Source organism: Amblyraja radiata, chromosome 6 (genome assembly GCF_010909765.2).
Source record: "Amblyraja radiata isolate CabotCenter1 chromosome 6, sAmbRad1.1.pri, whole genome shotgun sequence".
In the NCBI taxonomy this organism is placed as follows: Eukaryota; Metazoa; Chordata; class Chondrichthyes; order Rajiformes; family Rajidae; genus Amblyraja; species Amblyraja radiata.
Genome location: NC_045961.1, coordinates 96,976,578 through 96,995,089, shown reverse-complemented (window position 1 = coordinate 96,995,089; position 18,512 = coordinate 96,976,578). Strand labels below are relative to the sequence as shown.

At 47.2% G+C, this 18,512-nt stretch overlaps 1 protein-coding gene across 2 annotated transcripts in view; it reads left to right on the top strand.

Moving 5' to 3' along the window:
• slc9a7 (solute carrier family 9 member A7) overlaps positions 1 to 18,512 on the top strand; it is a 185,021-nt gene that overhangs the window by 52,657 nt on the left and 113,852 nt on the right. For both annotated transcript variants that reach the window (XM_033023280.1, XM_033023279.1), the window contains exon 5: positions 13,075 to 13,277. In XM_033023280.1, the coding sequence (XP_032879171.1) occupies positions 13,075 to 13,277 (203 nt within the window). The remainder of the gene's footprint in view (positions 1 to 13,074; positions 13,278 to 18,512) is intronic.

Genomic DNA, 18,512 nt, shown 5'->3' with positions numbered 1-18,512 from the left:
CCCAGAGTAGGGGAATCGAGAACCAGAGGACCTGGGTTTAAGGTGAGGGTGGAAAGATTTGATAGGAACCTGAGGGGTAACTTTTTCACGCAAAGGGTGCTAGGTGTATGGAACAAGCTGCCGAAGGAGGTAGTTGAAGAAGATACTATCTCAATGTTTAGGATACATTTGGACAGGTACATGGATAGGATAGGTTTAGAGGGATATCGGCCTGTACTCGCTAGAATTTAGAAGACCGAGGGGGGATCTGATAGAAACTTACAAAATTCTTAAGGGGTTGGACAGGCTAGATGCAGGAAGATTGTTCCCGATGTTGGGGAAGTCCAGAACAAGGGGTCACAGTTTAAGGATAAGGGGAAATCTTTTAGGACCGAGATGAGAAAAACATTTTTCACACAGAGAGTGGTGAATCTCTGGAATTCTCTGCCACAGAAGGTAGTTGAGGCCAGTTCATTGGCTATATTTAAGAGGGAGTTAGATGTGGCCCTTGTGGCTAAAGGGATCAGGGGGTATGGAGAGAAGGCCGGTACAGGATACTGAGTTGGATGATCAGCCATGATCATATTGAATGGCGGTGCAGGCTCGAAGGGCCGAATGGCCTACTCCTGCACCTATTTTCTATGTTTCTATGATATGGGCCAAATGCAGTGTAGATAGGGCATGTTGTTCCGTGTGGGCAAGTTGGGCTGAAGGGTCTGTTTCCACGCTGCAATACTGCATGTATGACTGTATGACGCACTCAGTCGCTCTTAGAATCAGATTTATTTTAACACTGATCTTCTGACTATTTTCTCTCTGTTCAGGATTTCTCTGGTTTGTGGCCAACTGTGTGTGACTAATGCGTCGTCATGTGATGTTGGTCATTCAATCTTATTAATGGATCTTTTGAACTTAAAACGAGCCAAATTCGAGTCAAATGGAAAGTCCCTCAGCGACTGGTTCTCATTAACCCACATGGGAAGGACAGAGCTGGTTCACGAAAAATTGATTTTGTTATTCCTTTTGTGGGTAAACTATTCCAGTTGAATTTATAGGAAGGAACTGCAGATGTTGGTTTACACCGAAGACGGACACAAAATTATGGAGTAGCTCAACGGGTCAGACAGCATCCATCTCTGGTGAGAAGGGATAGGTGACGTTTCAAGTTCAAGTTCAAGTTACATTTATTGTCACATGCATCAATTGGTACCGTGAGATTTGAGTCACCATACAGCATACAAATACAAATAATAATAATAATAAATTTTAATGGGCGCCTTTCATACATCTCAAGGACACCTTACATAGTAATCGGAATAAAAACATATAATCGGAATAAAACAAGTAATTAAAGACATCACAGTGACACAAATTAAAAACAGAATTCAATCCAAAAACAGAAAATCAAAAACACAGTGTGAAAAGAGAGCAGCGGCAGCCAAAGCGCGCCAGCGTTCACTCTCTCTTCACGGCAGCCATCTTGGACACAGACCTACAGGACTACAATTAGACAAAAAAATCATCCCCCCACAGTGGATAGCACTGTGGAGGAAGGCACAATGTCCAATCCCCACCCCATGTTCACCCCAAAGTCAGGCCTATTGAGGCCACCGCAATTGCCTCTACGGAGGCCCGATGTCCCTGGCCGTTCTCACCGGGTGGTCTTGCCCCGGCGTCGGGAGAGTCCTCTCGGCGGCTGGGCCACTTGGAACGGCCGCTTCTTGGTTGGAGCCCGCGGCTGCCGAAGCCGACAAGGCCGCGCCGGTTTGGCGCTCCCAGGCTCCAGATGAAAAAGTCGGCGCCCGCTCTCCGCACTGCCGCCTTGCCGCCTCTACGCACACCGTCTCTCCGCACGCCACCTCTCCGCTCCGCAAACCCGCAGCCCGGAGATGTTGCTCACGGCGGTCCAGCTCGCCAAAGCTCCAGCGCGGCGACCCAGGCAAGGCATCGCCCGCTCCGCTCCAGCGCTCCAATGCTGTGCCGCCACCCAGGCCGAGGTGCTGGGTGGTTCCCGCCAAGAAACGGCGCTCCAAGCCCGCTGGTAGGCCACGAGGACGGGTCGACGGGCAGCCCGGAAAAAAGGCTGCCACACCGACCAGGTAGGGACCTATAAATAAAGTAACACCTACCCCCCCACATTAAAAGACCATATCCCCTACAAACAAAAAAACAGGACTCACTAAAAACTAAAAAAAAAAGAATTTAAGACGGACGGCTGCTGGCTAGCAGCCGTTCACCAAGATGGCTCCTCCTCCTCTGAGGAGGAGCCAACAAAGAACACAATATACGATAGAGTTTAACATGAACATCCCCCACACAGCAGAATCAATGTTTCTCACTGCGAGGGAAGGCAATGAAGTTCAGTCACCTTCCTCTTTGTTCACCCGGTTCAGGTCGAGACCCTTCTTCACCCCTCATTCTCCTGTCTGCAGGTCTGAAGAAGGATCTCGTCCTGAATCGTCACTTAATTCCTGTTCTCCAGAAATGTTGCCTGGCCCACTGAGCCATTCCAGCATTTTGTGTCTGTTCCAGTAGAATGGTTGTCGGGGGCGGAAATCACTATTAAAACATGGGGGGGGGGGGGAGAGAGACACAATTTCTTGGTGGCTGTACACACACACACACACACACACACACACACACACACACACACACACACACACACACACACACACACACACACACACACACACACACACACACCTGACCTGGTTGGTGACTTACTCCGAACTCCAGCAACAGCTGCTTTGTCCGCCCCAAATCATGGGTCTTCAATCGGACCGTCCGCGGGGCCTTTCATCGCCTGCCGCGGCTTAAAATCTGCCGGCGGGGGCTTCAACATCGGGAGCCTCGATCGCCTCGATGCAGCAATTTGACCGCAGGGTGATGGAAGATCCCGCGGTTGATTTGAAGCCACGCTGGGCGATGAAAGGCCCCGCGAACGGGCCGATTCAAGCTCCGCTCTATGATCTATGCTCCACCAGGACGTCTCCCTCCTCCAATCACTCAGTCCCACCCCCCTACCTCCGCCTGCTGACCGACGTCTCTCTCGTCCAATGGCCCTCCATCATCAGTCCCATCCCCACTGTCTCGCGCAAAGCGGAGATTTTTAATAGATTTTCACCAAATTTCAAAATCGGATTACAAAACAGGGGGGATTGTCCCTACCTCTCAAAACATGGAGGGGACGTGCACCCTCCTCCCCCCCCCCCCCCCCCCCCCCCCCCCCCGCCCATGATGGTTGTTACTAAATACAAATTTATTTCTTTAATTTTAAGCAAAGATACTAGAGGAGCTCCTCTAGTATCTTTGATTTTAACAATGATTTTTTTTTTGAAAGAGCCCAAGGCTGCTCGTAGCATTAGCAGACAAAATTCAAGTCATGCAAGGAAAAATTATCATAGTTTAGTGAAAGTGTAGCTTGAAGGAATGAATTAGAGCAAGAGTTGAACAGGGTGGTTACTCCAGCATTTTGTGTCTATCTTCGGTGTAAACCAGCATCTGCAGTTCCTTCCTATGCATCGACCTCTTCACTTTGCCTCTCACCAAGGGCGACACGGTGGCACAGCGGTAGAGTTGCTGCCTAACAGCGGCAGAGACCCAGGTTCTGGTGCTGTCTGTACGGAGTTTGAAAGTTCTCCCCATGACCATGTAGGTTTTTTTCCCGAGATCTTCAGTTTCCTCCCCCATTAACAGGTTTGTAGGTTAATTGACATTGTGAAAAAATTTCCCCAGTGTGTGTTAGGGTGCAAGGTCGCTGGTCGGCGCGGACTCAGTGGGCCAGAGGGCCTGGTTCCCTGCTGTATCACTAAACTAAACTAAACTAAACCAAATAGGTCCAGTTCACCAATACATCTTGGCTCCCTCATGCCTTAAGGGTCTGTCCCACTTACATGTCCTTGGCACGCAAATTGAGCCGCGAAGGTCGGACGCGATTACATGCGTACGCACAGCCGTCTGGAGCGAGTGACGTCATTTGAAGATGGACACAAAGCTGGAGTAACTCAGCGGGACCGGCCGCATCTCTGGAGAGAAGCAATGGGTGATGTTTCGGGTCGAGACCCTTCTTCAGTCTGAAAAGAAGGGTCTTGACCCGAAATGTCACCCATTTCTTCTCTCCAGAGATGCTGCCGGTCCCGCTGAGTTACTCCCGCATTTTGTGTCTATCTTCAATTTTCTTGGCCCCGCTCTGGGAGTAGAAGTGGGGGCGGATCCGGACCGCAACGGCCGTGAGCCCCAGGCCGAGCTTGGCGATCGTTTGCCTGCTTCTGCTGCTGTTGCAGGTGAGACGTTGCGTCGCGCCAGGGTCTTGGGCCTGTCCCACTTTGGCCGTCAGTTCTGCGCCATTGGTGTGCCGAGATTTTGTTCACTACAAAAATTTCGGAGCCCCGCGCGATGTCGCGCACAACTACATACCCCTCCGCGCTTCTAAGTGGGACCGGCCCCGCGCGGCTATACGATGCCCGTATGCCTCAACGCGACCACGAGCTCGCATGATTTTCGTGCCAAGGACACGCAAGTGGGACAGACCCTTAAATCCTCTAGACCAACCAACCATGCAGTACATTGTCAAAGGCTTTACTGAAGTCTGTGAAAACCAGGTCACCTGCTGCCTTCAACTCTCTCAATGGATCAGTGTCTTATATAATTGTTTAAATGCTATTTTTATTTTATGTCTAATGTAAGTAAATACTTTCAGGCATTATTATATTTATTAATAACTCAATGGAGTCACTTAACATTCAGATTTTGGTATTAGTCTATTATTGTCACGTGTTCAGAAATACAATGAAAAGCTGTTGTTTGCATGTTATCCAGTCACATCAGATAATATTATACGTCAGTACATTAAAGCATTACATAGGTACAGTAGGTAGAGCAAAGAGAAAAATACCAGAGCGCACAATATAATATTGTCAGTTAAAATGCTACTAGATTTACCAGTGGAAAAGAGATTTTAAAGAGAGTAGGATTGAACCGGATGGTAGTAGAGACTGCAAGACGTAGGAACAGAATTAGTCCATTTGGCCCATCGAGTCTGCTCCACCATTCAATTATTTCAGTAACCTAGCCACCATCCAAGCCACACAATCACCTCCCCGCTACCTTCAGGTAAAAGGTACAGAAGCCTGAAGACTGCAACGACCAGGTTCAGGAATAGCTACTTCCCCACAGCCATCATGGTGAGAGGAATTCTCTGCCACAGAAGGTAGTTGAGGCCAGTTCATTGGCTATATTTAAGAGGGAGTTAGATGTGGCCCTTGTGGCTAAAGGGATCAGGGGGTATGGAGAGAAGGCAGGGATGGGATACTGAGTTGGATGATCAGCCATGATCATATTGAATGGCGGTGCAGGCTCGAAGGACCGAATGGCCTACTCCTGCACCTAGTTTCTATGTTTCTATCAGGCTATTAAACTTGGCTCGGACAAAACTCTGAACATTAATAGCCCTTTATCTGTTATTTGCACTTTATCAGTTTATTTATTGATGTGTGTGTATATATTTATATAATGTTATATGGACACACTGATCTGTTCTGTAGTCAATGCCTACTATGCTCTGTTGTGCTGAAGCAAAGCAAGAATTGCATTGTCCTATCAGGGACACATGACAATAAACTCTTGAATCTCTTGAATCTAACCTTTAACACCCTTACTAATCAAGAAACTATTAATCTCCGTTTTAAAAATACCCAATGACCTGGCCTCCACAGTCGTCTGTGGCAATGAATTCCGCAGATTCGACACCCTCTGGCAAAATAAGTTCCTTCTCATCTCGGTCTAAATATACAACCTTTATTCTGAGGCTGTGCCTTCGGGTCCGAGACTCTCCCACCACTGGAAACAGCCTCTCCACATCCATCTAGGCCTTTCATTTCAAAGGAGATAATCCTCTATCATATCAGATCATCCTCTGGGACCAGCAGGCAAAGAGTCGACATGTTCCAGCACATCTTGGGAAATATGGACTGGAGATACTGTATAATAATACACATTTCAGTTCCTTGATTCAACCATGGTTTGATTAGCCTCTAAGCAATGACTATCAATCAATCAATCCCTGCTTTAAAAATACCTAATGTCTTGGCCTCATGAGAGGAATAAATCGGGCAGATGCACAGAGCCTCTTGCCCAGAGTAGGAGAATCGAGGACCAGAGGACAAAGGTTTAAGGTGAAGGGGAAAAGATTGAATAGGAATCCGAGGGGTAACTTTTTCACACTAAGGGTGGTGGGAGTATGGAACGAGCTGTCAGAGGAGGTAGTTGAGGCTGGCACTATCACAATGTTCTAAGAAACAGTTGGATAGGTACATGGATAAGACCGGTTTAGAGGGATATGGGCCCAACGCAGGCAAGCGGGAATAGTGGAGCTGGGATATGTTGGTTGGTGTGGGCAAGTTGGGCCAAAGGGCCTGTTTCAATAGACAATCGGAGCAGGAGTAGGCCATTCAGCCTTTTGAGCCAGCACCTATTGTCTTTCTGTGACTCCACGACTACATTTTCTCAACTGCACATTGGTCTTCCACTCTGCCAGTCTTCAAGCTCCTCTCTATGAACTGTTGACTGAAAGGTCCAGCTGGTTGTATGCATTTTAAGGATCCATGGGTCATTGTGGGAGTCGGAAATAAATCGGAAAGGTATCTGACACGATTCCCATTTGGTGCTGAGTTGAAAGGACAAGTGCACAGATCTGCAGGAGGCCCTCTTTCACTGAGCTGTATCATCTGTCAACCATATTCCCTTCACCTGTATCTATCTATCTATCACTGGCCAGGCTTTGTCCAGCCCCCACCTCTCTTCACCGTTCTCAGCCCTGCTGCTCCTTCTTTAGTCAGAGGGTGGTGAATCTGTGGAATTCTTTGCCATAGAAGACTGTGGAGGTCAAGTTAGTAGATATTTTTAAGGCAGAGATAGATAGATTCAGGATTAGTACAGGTGTCATAGGTTGTGAGGAGAAGGCAGGAGAATGGGGTTTGGAGGGGAGAGATAGATCAGCCATGATTGAATGGCGGAGTAGACTTGATGGGCCAAATGGCCTAATTCTACTCCTATCACTGATGATCTTATGACCTAATCCATCTGAGGAACGGTCCCGACCTGAAATGTCACCTGCCCATTCCCTCCAGAGATGCTGCCTGCCTGATGCACTGAGTTTAGTTTAGTTTCGAGATACAGCGTGGAAACCGGCCCTTCGGCCCGAGTCTGTGCCGACCAGCGAACCCCACAGACTAACACTATCCTACACACACTAGGGACAATTTACATTTATACCAAGCTAATTACCCTACAATCCTGTACGTCTTTGGAGTGTGGCAGGTAACCGAAGACCTCGGAGAAAACCTACGCAGGTCACGGAGGGAACATACAAACTCTGCACAGACAGCACCTGTCGTCAGGATCGGGTCTCGGGTGCTGTAAGGTAGCAACTCTACCGCTGCGCTATCCTGCTGCCCTCCAGTTCTTCCAGCTCTTGTGTTCAGCTCCCGATTCCAATATATCTGTAGTTACTTGTGTCTCGTCTGGTTATCTGTTGGTTTAAACTTGATGCAACAGCAGACGCTAGAACTATATTGGATTTATAGCCGTCCCCATTCTGGTCTTAAAATAAATTTGTATTAGTGTCATTTTTAAGTCACAGCACTGTACCCACCCCTCCCCGATGCAAGCCTTCTGATATAATTTCATCCCATCTCTCGGGCCGTGACCCTCCCACTGAACAGCAGGTCATTGCCTTAGAAACATAGAAAATAGGTGCAGGAGTAGGCCATTCTGCCCTTCGAGCCAGCACCACCATTCAATATGATCATGGCTGATCATGTAAACTCAGTACCCCGTTCCTGCTTTTTCCCCATATCCCATGATTCCTTTAGCCCTAAGAGCTAAATCTAACTCACTCTTGAAAACATCCAGTGAATTGGCACCCACTGCCTTCTGTGGCAGAGAATTCCACAGATTCACAACTCTCTGGGTGAAGAAGTTTTTCCTCATCTCAGTCCTAAAGTTGGATGATCAGCCATGATCATATTGAATGGCGGTGCAGGCTCGAAGGGCCGAATGGCCTACTCCTGCACCTATTTTCTATGTTTCTCTGTAAATGCCCTACCACTTATTCTGAAACTGTGACCCTGGACTCCCCCAACACCGGGAACATTTTTCCTGCAAGCCTTGCAGAATTTAATTGAACTCGTATCCCCTGGATATGTTCCCTGTGCAATCCCCAGCTTCATAGTTCCCCAATTATGCACGCCTTGCTTCTAATAACTTCTCACCCCCTCCATGACACACTGGTCAACCTGAGGAACACCTTCGGCAACAGACTGGTTCCACCAAGATGCAGCACAGAACGCCACAGGAGATCCTTTTCCCCTGTGGTTATCAAACTGTACAACTCCTTCCCCTTCGGCCGTGGGGTGGACTGACTCCCCCCCCCCCCCCCCCCCCCCCCTCTTCTTCCCAATCTTTGCACATTCCCAATCCTGGGCTTTCTGCTCGTCACTTTAATTTCATGTTTCATGTATATTGTTGTGTTTTTGTTAGCCCTTGTCTCCTCCCCTTCCTATCTCTCCCTCAGCCCTCGGGCTCCTCCTCCTTTTTCCTTTCTTCTCCCCCCCCCAACCCCCATCAGTCTGAAGAAGGGTTTCGGCCCGAAACTTTGCCTATTTCCTTCACTCCATAGATGCTGCTGCACCCGCTGAGTTTCTCCAGCATTTTTGTGTACAAAACAGGCCCGTTTTATGACCGTTGGCAGATCAATTTCCCTCCTGGGATAAATAAAGTTATTTTATATAGTATCGTATAAGGTTCGTAAGTGAGACTATTCTGATGGATCCATTGTTTCAACCTGCTCTTGCCCTTTAGAACTTATTTTTCCTATCTTCATTCTCTCTTGCTTCTACTTTTGTGCAGTCCCTTCCCACTTCGAATAGCAGTGGGTGTCACAAGTGTCCTTGGGCAAGACACTTCACCCACCTTTGCCTGTGTGTGAATGTGTGTGAGTGATTGGTGGTGGTCGGAGGGGCCGTAGGCGCAGATTGGCAGCCACACTTCCGTCAGTCTGCCCCAGGGCAGCTGTGGCTACAGAAGTAGCTTACCACCACCGAGTGTGACTGAGGAGTGAATGAATAATGCGATGTAAAGCGCCTTGAGTATTAGAAAGGCGCTATATAAATCCCATCCATTATTATTATTATTATTATTATCAGTTGCCTAGCCCAACCAACTCTCTAGACATTTATCAGAGCATATGTGATAGGAGTAGAATTAGGCCATTCGGCCCATCAAGTCTACTCCGCCATTCAATCATAGCTGATCTATCTCCGCCCTAACCCCATTCTCTTGCCTTCTCTCCATAACCTCTGACACCAGTACTGATCAAGTATCTATCTACCTCTGCCTTAAATATTTCCACTGACTTTGCCTCCATGGCCTTCTGTGGCAAAGAATTCTGTAGTAACCTACAGTGGGCAACTACATACACTGGAAAAATATCACAAATGCTGTCTTGGTACAATTTTCCAATTTCACTTTAAATATATGTGAACCAACATCAGTGTCCTCTCCAAACCAACATCCCTAACACTGAGTGCCTTGTTATACTGAGTCACTAACAATGTTCAGGCCATACGATTTGCATGCCTGACATCAGGTTCCCCAAAGAAACATTTTGTAACAAGCTCAAGGCAGGAAGCTGCCAGGTAAATAGAGAAAAAGATTTAAGGATACGTTCTTTGAAGAAGTGCAACATCCCTTTTGACTCGGAGAAACTTCTGAGTCATGACCATTTAAAGTGGAGAACAAATCCTCAGGATGGTATAACTCATCTTAAACCCATTCATTGGGTGGATGCAGAAGCTAGTGGCCTAGGATAAGAGGAGTGCACAATCTCACAACCTCCCACACACACCTGCCTTGTTAGCCATCTTCTGCCCCACTTTACTTTAGCGATACAGTGTGGAAACAGACCCGTTGACTCATCGAGTCCATGCAGATCAGCCATCACCCCATACACAAGCACTATCCTACACACCAGGGACAATCTACAATTTTTACCAATTTACCAAGCCAATTAACCTACAAACCTGTCCGTCCTTGGAGTGTGCAGGAAACCTGAGCACCCTGGGAAAGCCCACGCGGTCGGGGAGAACGTACAAACTCCGTACAGGATCAAACCCGGGTCTCAGACACTTTAAGGCAGCAACTCTACCGCTGCGCCAAAGTGCCGCCCTAAAGCAGATGACAAAGATTTCTCACATCCAGTTTATTCCCCTCCCCCCCCACACACACTTTTACTTTCAGTCTGAAGAAGGGTTCCAACCCGAAACGTCGCCCATTCTTTGTCTCCGGAGTTGCTGCTTGACCCGATGAGTTACTCCAGCATTTTGTGTCGATTAAAGATTTTGAACTCTCATCCCGGCCAGATTTTCCTTTGATGTCGCAAAGTGTCTTTATGCTGCTCTTGCCATCTGTCAGCTCCCCGCAGCTGTCTTCTCCTTGCGTTTCTTCCAGACCTGGCAGGAAGCCATCCCCTGCATTGAGGATGTCGAGTCATGTGCGGTGTGTGCCCTCGCGACTGCTTGTCCTCGTCCTTGCAGTTCAGGTTGAGGATATTGGTGGCGACTTTTACCACCCACGAACGACACACAAATCAGCGGGTCAGGTGGCATCTCTGGAGAAAAGGAATAGGTGACGGTTCGGTCCGAAACCCTTCTTCAGACTGAGAGTCAGGGGGAGGGTATCTGGAGGTATGAAAAGATTCGGAGCAAATCAGAACTGGTACTGATAACCAAGGTGGAGCCCACAATGGTCCATTGTTGGGTGTGGAAGAGGTGTTAATGAAGGTATATATGGATGCGAACAGGAAAACTGGCAGGATGATTAGGGTGGGGGAGGGACGAAGAGAGAGGGAATGCAGGGGTTACTTTAAATGGGAGAAATCAAAATTCATACCACATGTTATGATATTAGGTGCTGTTCTTCCAGTTTACGCTGGGCCTCACACGGACAGTGGAGGAGGCCCAGGACAGAATAGTCAGTATGTAAGTAAGTCAGTAAGTTTATTGGCCAAGTATTCACATACAAGGAATTTGCCTTGGTGCTCCGCCCACAAATAACAACATGACATACACTGACAGTTACGAATGACTCAGAAAAAAATAAACATTAATAATAATAAAACATTAATGATAAAACACCATTGATCAAGCATGTGAACCAACAAAATACCAGATCAAAAGGAGGCTACAGATTTTTGGCTGTTGAGGAGAGCAACTACTCGTGGATAAAAACTGTTTATATGTCTGGCTGTGGCAGCTTTGACAGTCCGGAGTCGCCTTCCAGAGGGAAGTGATTCAAAGAGTTTGTGGCCAGGGTGAGAGGGGTCAGAGATCATCTTGCCCGCTCGCTTCCTGGGAAGGGGAGTGTAAAATTTGTAGCTTATTAATCACAGAATTACGGCATTAAAAAAACTATTAAATCATTGAAAGCAAAATTAAAGCATGAAACATAATTTTTTGGGCCTTGTCATAATTTTAATTCTCCGCCATGGCCCAAGTTTGGGAATCAGCGTTGTAGTCTGAAGGTGTTGCTGCAGAACGGGGCACAGTTGTTGCATGGCGGAGTTATTGTTGATGTTATTGTAGTAATGCTACTGTATACCCAGGCATTCCCAGAGCTGATTCATTGATTGAAAAACACAGCATGGACACAGGGCCTTTGGCCTACCGACTCCACGCCAACCACCAATCACCATTCACGCTAGTTCTATGTTATCCCACTTTTTTTTTCTTTTTTTTAAATTTATTTTTATTAGAAGTACAATAAGTTCCAGTAATACACACCACATATATCTTATTACATTTGCTGTACCCCTTCATTTTTTGAGCTTTAAGAAAGATAGAAATAAAAGAAGTAAGGAAAGCGAGAAAGAATCGTGATAGTGCAAGAAAGTGTTGGGAAAAGAAAGCCCCTTAGAAAGAAAGTTAGAGAAGAAAGTTAAGAAATAGACCCTAGAAAAGAATGAAAGAAAGAGAAACAATCGCTCTATTATAAAAAAACTACGCAAAAAGGGATATACCAACCATATTTTTCATCCCCCGTTACCAGATCCTGGCACCATTTATTTTTTAAATTACTGTTGCACCTTATGCTTGTAGTAAGTCCATAAATGCAGACCACGTCTTTTGGAAGTGATCTGCTTTGCCTGCGAGGAGGAGTCTCATATCTTCCAGGTTATCCCACTTCTGTATTCACCCCCTACACACGAGGGGCGATTCACAGAGGCAGATTAACCTACAAACCCGTATATCTTTGGGATGTGGGAGGAAAGCAGAGCAGCCAGAGGAAACATGCGCGGCCAGGAGGAGAACGTGCAAACTCCGCGCGGCCAGCACCTGAGGTCAAGATCAAAACCAGGTCTCTGGAACTGCGAGGCAGCAGCTCTACCAACTGCTCTTCCATGTTTGTCAGCAAATTAACCAACTGACCCAGACATCCCTGGGATGTGGGAGGAAACTGGAGCACCCAGTCTGTGGAATTCTCTGCCTCAGAGGGCGGTGGAGGCAGGTTCTCTGGATGCTTTCAAGAGAGAGCTAGATAGGGCTCTTAAAAATAGCGGGGTCAGGGGATATGGGGAGAAGGCAGGAACGGGGTACTGATTGGGGATGATCAGCCATGATCACATTGAATGGAGGTGCTGGCTCGAAGGGCCGAATGGCCTACTCCTGCACCAATTTTCTATGTTCCATCACCAAAGATGGCTGCAGAGATAGATAGATTATTGTTCAGTACAGGTGTCGATGTTTTGGGGAGAAGGCAGGAGAATGGGTTTGAGAGTAAGAGATAGATCAGCCATGATTGAATGGAGGAATCGACTTGATGGGCCGAGCGGCCTTTTTCTACTATCACTAATGAAAGTGCACACTCCGTGCAGACAGCACCCGAAGTTCGGATCGAACCTGGAGCTCTGGCATTGTGAAGCAGCAGCAGCTCTCCCAGCTGCACCACTTTGCTGCCGCCTTGGCATAACCTTTGTTTTAAATGTGTCATGTAATAATCAGGCTCTTTAACAGTCCGTGTTGTGTTGTGTTGTGTTTTCAGGGCTACTCGTGGGGGTGATCCTAAGGTACGGCATCCCATCCACCAACAGCCACGGCAAGGTTCCTATTGGCTGTGCACTGCAGGACAGGGCAGTGACCACACTCTTGGTCAACGTCAGTGGGAAGTTCTACGAATATTCCCTGAAAGGGGAAGTTAATTCTGCGCAAATAAACAACGTGGAACAAGATGACATGTTGAGGAAGGTAAGCAATTTTGTATTCTCTGGAGTATTGGGAGATTTAGAAGATTGAGGGGGGATCTTATAGAAACGTACAAAATTCTTAAGGGGTTGGACAGGCTAGATACAGGAAGATTGTTCCCGATGTTGGGGAAGTCCAGAACTAGGGGTCACAGTTTAAGGATAAGGGGGAAGTCTTTTAGGACCGAGATGAGAAAACGATTTTTTACACAGAGAATGGTGAATCTCTGAAATTCTCTGCCACAGAAGGTAGTTGAGGCCGGTTCATTGGCTATATTTAAGAGGGAGTTAGATGTGGCCCTTGTGGCTAAAGGGATCAGGGGGTATGGAGAGAAGGAAGGTACAGGATACTGAGCTGGATGATCAGCCATGATCATATTGAATGGCGGTGCAGGCTCGAAGGGCCCAATGGCCTACTCCTGTACCTATTTTCTATGTTTCTATGTTTCTATAGTCATTTTTTTTGTGACTGATTGAAAATACAGACCCTTCGGCCCAGCGAGTCCACGCCGACCATCGATCGACTATCCCGCTCACGCTAGTTCCATGTTATCCCACTTAATCCCAATTAACCTACAATCCCACACGTCTTTGGGATATGGGAGGAAATTTAGAGCGTTTGGAGTAAACCCACGTAGTCAGAAGCAGAATGTGCAAATTACACATGGACATCACCTGATGGCAGGATCAAACCCGGGTCTCTGGAGCTGTGAGGCAGCAGCTCTTCCCCGTTTACTGCAATCAATGTTTTTAAGTACGGGTCCCAAATTGGTTGTTCCTAAGGGGAACTTTCACAACCAAATTTGAGAAGTTTGTGGTCCAAAAGAGCCTGCCAAACAACAGAATTTGATGTGGTTGGCAATTCCTGTTAAACACACACTTATTCTATACTCTCATCCCTTCTTTAAAATCAAATTTGTAGCTGAAAGCTGGATTTGTTCTTTGTTAGAAAGGTATGTTCAATGTTATAGAGTGATACAGTGTGGAAACAGGCCCTTGGGCCCAACTTGCCCACACCGGCCAACATGTCCCAGCTACACTAGTCCAACCTGCCTGCGCTTGGTCCATATCCAAACCTGTCCTTTCCATGTGCCTGTCTAACTATTTCTTAAACGTTGGGATAGTCCCAGCCTCAACTACCTCATCTGACAGTTACCACATCTGGTTGTTCAGAAATGTGCGAGTTTAAATTGGTCAAAATGACTTTTCGCATGGTATTAACTCCAGCGTCTTGCCATTTTGTCCATCAAAGATTAGAGGCCCTTTGTGTTGCGAATCACTTTGAACATGAACTTCGTGATCTAGATACCTGCATCATAGCAAAAGGAGTTGAGTATAGGAGCAGGGAGGTTCTACTGCAGTTGTACAGGGTCTTGGTGAGACCACACCTGGAGTATTGCGTACGGTTTTGGTCTCCTAATCTGAGGAAGGACATTCTTGCCATAGAGGGAGTACAGAGAAGGTTCACCAGACTGATTCCTGGATGTCAGGACTTTCATATGAAGAAAGACTGGATAGACTCGGCTTGTACTCACTAGAATTTAGAAGATTGAGGGGGGATCTTATAGAAACTTACAAAATTCTTAAGGGGTTGGACAGGCTAGATTGTTCCCGATGTTGGGGAAGTCCAGGACAAGGGGTCACAGTTTAAGGATAAAAGGGAAATCCTTTAGGACTGAGATGAGAAAAACATTTTTTACACAGAGAGTGGTGAATCTCTGGAACTCCCTGCCACAGAAGGTAGTTGAGGCCAGTTCATTGGCTATATTTAAGAGGTAGTTAGATGTGGCCCTTGTGGCTAAAGGGATCAGGGGGTATGGAGAGAAGGTAGGTACAGGATACTCAGTTGGATGATCAGCCATGATCATATTGAATGGCGGTGCAGGCTTGAAGGGCCGAATGGCCTACTCCTGCACCTATTTTCTATGTTTCTATGTGACGTTTCGGGTCGAGACCCTTCTTCAGACTGATGTCAGGGGAATGGACAGGACAAAGATAGAATGCAGTCGGAGACAGTGAGACTAGTGGGTGAACTGCGAAGGGGGAGCGGATACAGAGAGAAAGTAAGGGCTATCTGAAGTAAGAAATCAATGTTCATACCGCTGGGGTATAAACTACCCAAGCAAAATATGAGGTGCTATTCCTCCAATTTGCGCTGGGCCTCACTCTGACAATGGAGGAGGTCCAGAACAGAAAGGTTAGATTGGGAATGGGATGGGGAGTTGAAGTGCTGAGCCACCGGGAGATCGGGTAGGTTAAGGCGGACAGAGTGGATGTGTTCAGCGAAACGATCGCCGAGCCTGTGCTTGGTCTCGCCGATGTAGAGAAGTTGAGAGGAAGTGCAAGTGAACCTCTGCCTCATCTGGAAAGACTGTTTGGGTCCTTGGATGGTGTCAAGGGGGGAGATAAAGGGACAGGTGTTGCATCTCCTGGGGTTGCTGGGGAAAGTACCTGGGGAGGGGGTGGTTTGGGTGGGAAGGGACGAGTTGACCAGGGAGTTTCGGAGGAAACTGTTTCTGCGGAAAGCAGAAAGGGACGGAAATGGGAAGATGTGGCCATTAGTGGGATCCCGTTGGAGGTAGCGAAAATGTTGGATGATTATTTGCGACGGCTGATGGGGTGGAAGGTGAGGCCAAGGGGGACTCTGTCCTTGTTACGAATGGGGGGAGAGGGAGCAAGATCGGTGCTGTGGGATATCGTGGAGACCCTAGTGAGAGCCTTGTCTATAATGGAAAAGGGGAAACCCCGTTTCCTAAAGAATGAGGACATCTCCGATGCCCTGGTATGGGAAAACCTCATCCTGGGCACAGATGCAGTGTAGACGGAGAATTGGGAGTAGGTTATAGAGTCCTTACAAGAAGCAGGGGGGGGGGGGGGGGGAAGAAGTGTAGTCACGATAGCTGTGGATGTCAGTAGGTTTGTAGTAGCTGTTGGCCAGTAGTCTGTTTCTTGTGTTGAAGACAGCGAGATCTAGAAACGGTAGGGAGATGTCGAAAATGGTCCAAGATGGTCCATTCCTTCTCTCCAGAGATGCTGCCTGACCCGCTGAGTTACTCCAGCATTTTTTGTCTACCTTCGATTTAAATCAGCATCTGCAGTCCTTTCCTACACATTCTATACTTGACGGTTCTGCTGAAGGCCAGTAAGCCCAAAGTCACTTTCACTTTTCACTATTCAAATAAGTTAAGGGACATGCTTGAAAATGGAGTGGGCAAAACCTGATATCATGGGCAGACATGGCAGGCTTGAACAACTCTACGTGGCCTACTCTTTGCCGCCACCACCACCAACTCCTGACCCCTAGCCCCTCACATCCAATGTTGGAAATGCATGTGATCATTCATGATCAGTGTCTACGAGTGAGTTGTTGGCTGCACAGTCGTATCGGAGGAACCGTCGGATGATGATTAACCTTGTGAAGATCTGGGGCAAGCAAGGGGTTTCACATTACCAGCGTTTGGGGCTTTTGCACGGGAAGTTCAAGTTCAAGTGAGTTTGTTGTCATGTGTCCCTGATAGGACAATGAAATTCTTGCTTTGCAAGAAGTTAGATTTGAAGGGCAATGGATATCCCCCAACAGTCCGTAAGAAACTAGGAAGGCATCGTAACAGGTAGCTAAAAACAACTTCCTCTTCTTCTGTCCCAGAGCTCTTATAGGGTTCCAAAGTGGTAATTTTCTGGTACTTGGCTGAGTTGGGCATTTACAGCATGTTTAGTTCTTTTTTTAGTTTTAAGTTCAGAGATACAGCGCGGAAACAGGCCCTTCATCCCAACGAGTCCGCACAGACCAGCGATCCCCACACATTAACACTATCATACACACACACTAGGGACGATTTCCACTGATAGCAAGCCAATTTACCTACAAACCTGTACGTCTTTAGAGTGTGGGAGGAAAGCAAAGATCTCGGAGAAAACCCACGCGGTCACGGGGAGAACGTACAAACTCCGTACACACGGCACCTGTAGTTGGGATCGAACCTGTGTCTCCGGCACTGCAAGCGCTGCAAGGCACAACTCTACCGCTGCGCCACCATGCCACCCACGAGTTAGAGCTAAGGGGCAGTGAATGGATGGGAGCCGATCAAACCACAGAGGGCTCCATTGTGGATCTCATCATTTCAAGTGTCCCATTATAGGATTGGTTTTGATTTATAATTGCCTTGTGTACCGACATAGAGTGGAAAATACTGTCTTGTATACAATCCAGGCAAAGCATGCCTTACATGCTTAATTAAGGCTGGGTCTCTATTCCTTGGAGCGCAGGGGAATGAGGGGTGATCTTATTGAGGTGTATAAAATCATTAGAGGAATACATGGGATAGATGCACAGAGTCTCTTTTCAAGAGTAGGTGAATCGAGGACCAGAGGACATAGGTTTAAGGTGAAGGAGACAAGATTTAATAGGAATCTGAGGGGTAACTTGTTCACACAAAGGTACCTGGGTGTATGGAACAAGCTGCAAGAGGAGGTAGTTGAGGCCATCCCAACATTTAAGAAATAGTTCGACAGGTACATGAATAGGACAAGTTTGGAGGGATATGGACCAAGCGCAAGCAGGTGGGAATCATGTAGCTGGGACTTGTTGGCCAGTGTGGGCAACGTGGGCTGAAGGGCCTGTTTCCACACTCTATGACTCTAAGGACTAGTATCGCCCCAGTCACTCCCTCTTCACCCCTCTCCCATAAGCCAAGAGGTGCAGAAATTTGCAAACTCTTACCTCCAGATTCTTTATCATGTATCTACATTGTGGACAGCTTGATTGTAATCATGTATAGCTTTTTCATTGACTGGATAGCAAGCAGCAAATCGCTTTCCACTGTACCTCGGTAAAACGTGACAATAAAAAACTAAATTAAATTAATCTCTTGCACCTGTACAACAATAACTGTAAGTAAAGATGCAAGAAACTGCAGGTGCTGGAATCTTGATCACAATACAAAGTGCAGGAGGAACTCAATGGGTCAAAGCAACATCGTGGAGGGAATGGACAGCCAACTTTCTTCAATGGATGATGGCGGGACATGGAGGCCGGTTCTCTGGATAGTTTCAAGAGAGAGCGAGATAGGGCTCTTAAAGATAGCGGAGTCAGGGGATATGGGGAGAAGGCAGGAACGGGGTACTGATTGGGGATGATCAGCCATGATCACATTGAATGGCGGTGCTGGTTCAAAGGGCCGAATGGCCTCCTCCTGCACCTATTGTCTATTGTCTATTGACAATGAGGCAAGCCAGTGAC